Source organism: Tachypleus tridentatus, chromosome 11 (assembly GCF_004210375.1).
Source record: "Tachypleus tridentatus isolate NWPU-2018 chromosome 11, ASM421037v1, whole genome shotgun sequence".
NCBI classification, from domain to species: Eukaryota; Metazoa; Arthropoda; class Merostomata; order Xiphosura; family Limulidae; genus Tachypleus; species Tachypleus tridentatus.
Genome location: NC_134835.1, coordinates 80,996,296 through 81,002,869, shown reverse-complemented (window position 1 = coordinate 81,002,869; position 6,574 = coordinate 80,996,296). Strand labels below are relative to the sequence as shown.

The window sequence follows — 6,574 nt, the reverse complement described above, 5'->3', positions numbered from 1 at the left end:
TTAGCTAATTACCAATTCTAGCAACACTGTTCAATGTTATTGGAATCTCGCAAGCTGTGAAACACTCGATAATGCCAAGTACATGCTAAATAACATTATAATTAAACATTAGCATTATTTGTAAGCATCATAAAATAATATATTGAATATCGCAGCCTTTTTTCTTGTCTCCCTCAATACATAATAAGCGCTTAGTGATAAAAATGTTTCACTTTACGTCATTGTGCAGTCTGTTTGTAACAAACTTAAATTTACTGAGATAAAAGAGATCTGTAACAGATTTAGTAATGTGTATTTATTTTAATATTGATGTATATTTTAGCTTAGTGAACGTTAGTATTTCTACGAGAATATTAGACATCTTCGATTGTGAAAAGTCAGCTTGTAAACGGTGTGAGGCCAGCCAAGAAAAAGCTATCTATTAACTGAATTATATTGATATCAACTAGAAACTAATTCGCTCATTGTGAACTGTAGATAAAATATTCACTTCGAGACTAGATAGTAGACTCAATATCGTTTGTAAAACTTTTGTACATAAATAATTATTTGTAATAACCGTTATTAGAAATTGTATTATTGTTTGTATATTAAAATATATTTGTGTTAATAAAGAAAACTGTGTGCATCAATCTTATTGGCAAACATCATAAATTAGAACTTAGCTCAGTTTCAGGATATTTAAAATTGCAATACGTAACACATCTGAAAACAATAACAACATACTAACCCCTTCAAATATCACTGTCACTGTAGAGCTGTTTTAAAGTGACAAATAAGGTATTAACACTGTGAGAACTATTATATTCAGCATTATGGTGTCGACTTTTGCCATAATTTGACAATATATACATAAATGTTCTACCGTACATGTATTATTTAAGATAATAGTAAGAATATCAATACTTCGATGATTAAAATACTTCCAGTTGAAAATGTTCCCAGTGGTTCATGTATCCATACACAAAGTGGACACATCACAAATAGCCCATTGTGTAGCTTTGCGCGTAACTACAAACAAACACTTAAATATACTTACTTCTTACTAAATCTTAATGCCTTTCCGATTCAAGATAATCATATTAAAATAAACATTAATTATAAAAACAGCTGAAAATTAATACAGAAAATGAAAACCTTTCATGAACATATTTTAACAGTTTTTCCACTCATTGATTACGTTTTACTCAAGAGACAGTGTAACAGTGGTTAAAGCTTACTTCAATCGTATGTAAATTAACTCAGAATTTCAGTGTTAGATAGGAATGTACACTACTGTCCACACATTTTAAATTTATGTGACACGTGTTTTTGTTACTACAACACCAGACAGGAAAAAGTTTGAAATATTTGTGCATTTTTGGCTATATAAATTGAGTGTACAGTCTTGGAATAAAGAATTTTCATTTTAGTGATATCAGGCCACGTTATTTTTGTGTTTGTTTTGTCATACACATTTTATGGAGAACACGAGAATACTTCATTGAACAATAACACTTGCGTTTACAGAAGAAAAAACATCTCAAACTTTCCAACATACTGCAATACAAATTAAAAACCAACACAGGCAAGTACAACTAAGCAAACTGATAAAAGAAATGTATGTTGATATTATTTAACTGTAGGAGCCACGTAAAAGAAACAAACGAGTTTTTTTTCCTTTTATTGGACTTATTAATACATTTTTGAATGTATAGTTTTAGTCAGTAATACACTATTAATTCAACTGAAAACAAACATAACCATCTAGCAGAATCCTGTAAAATAACCGATTAACTTAACGCATGTGCGAGTTGGGACATTGACTCATTTTAATTAATTTGTTTTAAACGTCAATAACTCCCTGCTTATAACGAGTTCGTTAAGCCAAGCACTTATAAATAGGTCGACTTCTACGTCCATTAACGCAGAAAGTGGTGTCTTTCATCTCGAGGAGTTACACAGCATAAAGGCAATATGTGTAGTTATATGTTACTTATGTTTGCTTTATCCTGTCTGATATATAATACATTTTTCCAATGATAAATTGTGGCCTAATTTTCCTTTCAGTGTAACAGAATTCCTTGTACACACATAAATTTTATGTTAAAAAATGGAACTGCACCTTCACCTCCAAAAAACAACAAAAAATTAATGTTGCACAAGTTAATACAACGTCTCCAGGTGGTGCTGAACCAAAAATGTCTGTTTTGCTGTGACAACGTAGTTTTTAAATAAATGTAAAAAAGTCGGCGTCCTTTGATACTTGCTAGTTCGAAAACATGTTTTTACAGTATATCGAGTACTCTTTATTAAATATTTGTAATGTGTATGTTCCATACTAAACAGGAATTAATACGCATTAGTTTAATAGAAAACGAAGGAAGAAGTAAACAAAACACTCCTTTGAAAACTTGAATATGAAATAGATTTATTTAAACAAAAACAACAAATACATCACAATAAAACCAAGTAACTGGGCAAGGTCGTTAGATGAAACTGACACTACCAAGTGAATCAATATTACGCCATACGTATATATATACAAGTCACAGAGTATCTAGTGTTTTCTAAAACAAACATTACAATTTTGGAAACATGCAAAATTTTGTACAAACAAAACTAAATAAAATAAAGTAAAAGTATCATAAAATTAATCTGCAAGTTACAGTAAGTTTCTTCTAACGAATCTACCATACTTGCATATCGACCGTGGTTCGTTTTCCAATCAGTTTGTTAAACCGTAAACACTGGATTTTTATTTTACAAACAGTGAACAAACCATGTCCATATTTACTTTGTTTTTTGTTGTTGTTTTTGGTATACTACTTAAATAATTCTTCACATTAACAGAGGAGAAAAATAGACACGTATTAACATACTATTATAGAATACAATATTACCAATACTATTAGTATTCGCTTGGAACTGTATTAACTCAAAAAAAATAATTATAAAAGTTAACACACGAAACACAATTAGAAACAAAAATAAATAAATCTCAGTATATTACTTTGTTGGTAAACATAGGTTATTATGTATTAATGTAAACTTATTATAGTGTATCTTATCTCACCTTCGTTTATTTAACAGTATAATAATAATAACATATTGGTAAGCTTCAAAATGGCAATTAATTAATTTTTTGATTGGATTGCTTTAATAAGCGAAGGAAGTTCATAAGATTAATCTATCTTGAAGTTTCAGAATCTAGTAATTTCCACAAGCAACACAATATCATGTATTTATGTTTAAACCATGTCATATTCTAAATAATTTAGTATTACAAAATATTGTATTCTCGAATTATATTCGATCTCAAGATTGCCAGATTTATATATTTCGGGTATTACTGTAAATTATAATTACATTATGCATTTTTACTTTAACTTTACAACTTAGAACTCTCCAAAACAGTAACTGAAAAAACTACTTTAGCTTAAAGTTCAAGTTCAAGCTACATATCAGGTCACATCACAACTCAACGAAAGTATAAATCGCCAGGATAACACATCGTTAGTATAAATACCTTAATTAAACAAAAAGTTAGTTATACCATCATCCCTAAAAAAAACTTAAAATTTACTCTGCGAACATGACGAGTCTACTTCTTCCTGATATCTTGAGGAGAGGAAATCTGCTGAATCGGATAGCTGATGTAGAATAGTTTGAAGGCCCTGCAGATGATAACGATATGCAGTTGCAAAGTGTGCATTTGGGTCAGAGATCACACAGTCCATTTCATTGTCCACCTGGCTATCGGAGTCTGACGTAGAGCTTCCATTGCAAACCTCACCGCTAACTTCCGAGATATCACGCGTAATCTTCATGGATTGGTTTACCTGCTCTCCAACTGTCTCACAAACAACCGACGACAGACTTGTACCGCTGGTAGCAGGCCCCCAAAGTAGTTCGTTTTTTATGTCATTTAAAACTCTGTAAAAACTAAAAAGATCTGTTTGGGGCAAATATGGTGGTGGTCGTTTTTTTACTTCTTTCCCATCAATTTCCATGTCTCGTAATCTTGATGGAACTAGAACAGTAGAATCCATATTGGTAACTGAATTTACGAATCTATCCATTGCGCTAAGAATAGACTGTTGGGAACAGGTAAACGCATCATCAACAGTTTGATGTATTTTCTGTCGTACCTGTTTTCCAGGCTCATAATTTTGTAGTTTCAAGGTAGGCCTGGGTCTCATATCATTTAAGTGATGTAACATAGTGTAACGCCAAAATGTTTACCTTCGGATGATTTCACCGAGAATAATTTTATAGACACAAGTCTTACTTTTCTTCTGGTTTTCTAATATTTATACAGTCTTTGTACCATGCTTGACCTATTTTTATAGACAGTTGTATGCGTTAAAACCGGTTTCTTCTTCGTCAATAAGAGAGTGCGGAATTACGTAAGGGATCAACCATTAGAAAATTATGGAAAGACATGCGGTTTGCTGTTGTTTTCAGAATTACAAAATGAGAACATATGACAAATATTTATAAAATAATATAAATGTGTATAATATAATATCTAAATAACATCAAATGTAAATATTTTTGAGTTAGATAGGCTATGTATGAGTTTATGGAGACGCACATTCTTTACCTGTAACTTGCACCACCCCTATATTACAAAATGGTAGCTTATACTTCCGTTTCTAGATCAGGTGATATCGGTGATTGTATCCTGATTGGTCAGTTTATTACAGCATGTGGTAGTCTTAGTGTCTTATGTCGTCTGATTGATACGTACATTATGTCGATGAACTTTGATGTTTCAAAGAAACAAAAGGAAAAAAATTGTAATTATTTATCAGTTAACTCTTTTTTATAAAATTTTAATACTCACTACTCATATTACTTTATTAATTAAAAAAGTGTCCATCCCCAGTGGATTAATGGAAAGTTTGAACATTTGTAACGCTATAAACAGCGTTTTCATACCTGGGGTGAGAATAGCACGGATATTTTGTTTGTTTGTTTGTTTTTGAATTTCGCGCAAAGCTACACGAGAACTATTTGCGCTAGCCGTCCCTAATTTAACAGTGTAAGACTAGAGGGAAGGCAGCTAGTCATCACCACCCACCGCAAACTCTTGGGTTACTCATTTACCAACGAATAGTGAGATTGACCGCACATTGTAACAGCCCCTCGGCTGAGAAAGCGAGCATGTTTGGTGCGATGGGGATTCGAACCCTCGACCTTCAGATTACGAGTCAAATGCCTTAACCACCTGGCCATGCTGGGCCGTAAAATAATTTGAGTAAGAAGTCAACGGTACTAAATAAGTGTAGAAATTCCTGTTCGTTAAATATATTGAGAAACTTGTAATTATATTCTATTTCATTTTTGTTGGAGTGACTGTTAACAAAACGTTTTTTTTCATAGATAAGTTAATGAATTTCGAACACTTGCGAGAGGGATTAAAAAAATACAATTACAAAAATTTTTTCACGTAAAAAAATATGATACAGAACTGCCCTATTACAAGGTCAACTACAGTACTTCTCTCGGTAATTTTATATAAGGATCAGTTACGTAATTTATAAAAAGTGTCTGTGTGTGTGTGTGTCAACTTTCAATATAGCATTTTAATGCTAGAAAAGAAACAGTCGCAATTTTTTTTAAAACGTGCTGTAGTCATATATAAAGAACAGTTACAAAACTTCGTTCAGTAGTTATATATAAGACACTAGTAAAACATCCACGTAGAATGGTTAAGTTAAATTTTGTCTATTTGTTTAAGACAAAAATATTAGAATTGCCTCCTGTTGTCCTTAATTTTGGACTGCTGATCAGAAGGAAGGTATCCAGCCTGCCGCACCTTCCTCTAACAGTCAGGCTACTCTTTACCAATACACAGTGAGATGAGCTGTCACATTATATCGTCTTCGCAAGTAAAAAGGCAGGGAATGTTCGATGCCTAGTTTCCATCCCGCGACTTGCAGATTCAAGCCAAGCGCTGTAACCACCAAGCCATGACAGAATAGGTCAACATAGCTATGAATGTTTACTTAATTATAATTGATTAAAAGACCACACAAAGCATAAATTGCCTAACCACGTTTGTGAAATTTGTCTGTTATCGAGCAAATATGCATAGACCGTGCATCGTATTAAATAGTGTATCAAATATCAAATTTGTGTGTGTGAACTTTAATTATAACATCTCAGTGTTGGAAAATAAACGGTAGCAGTTTTGTAAAAACTAAACAACATTGTACTGATACAAGGACCAGTATAGCCCAATGATTAATATGTTGAGCTGTGAATCGTAGTATTCAGGGTTCGAGACGTCATGCTACTGAACATACTCCACTCTTTCATACCTAGTTTAAAAATAGCAGTCAATGACGTTATTCGGTTCCAAAAACCGAACAAAGTCCTGCTGGATAAAGGTTCTCTTTGCTATTTGCCCCAGTTTTAGTCACTAATTCCAAATTATAAGGATGGCTATACCTGAATTTTAGGGTGTTCAGCTCACGTGCGCATGAAATACCTTGTTATTTAAAAAAGTTTTCCTCAAATCTCAGTTGTATGCTTCCCAAAGACGCAGCGGTTCGTGTTAAACAGAATACAGACAGCCGATCGTATA

At 32.5% G+C, this 6,574-nt stretch overlaps 1 protein-coding gene across 1 annotated transcript; it reads right to left on the bottom strand.

The window, feature by feature from the left end:
• Positions 1-2,384: 2,384 nt before the first annotated feature.
• Positions 2,385-4,368, bottom strand: LOC143232588 (mid1-interacting protein 1-B-like). Its single transcript, XM_076468197.1, has one exon. The coding sequence runs from the start codon at positions 4,200-4,202 to the stop codon at positions 3,555-3,557; it is 648 nt and encodes a 215-aa protein (XP_076324312.1). The 5' UTR covers positions 4,203-4,368; the 3' UTR covers positions 2,385-3,554.
• Between the last annotated feature and the right edge of the window lie 2,206 nt (positions 4,369-6,574).

Excerpts from the sequence above, each read along its gene's own strand:
- LOC143232588 (XM_076468197.1), bottom strand. The coding sequence starts at position 4,202 with ATGTTACATCACTTAAATGATATGAGACCCAGGCCTACCTTGAAACTA.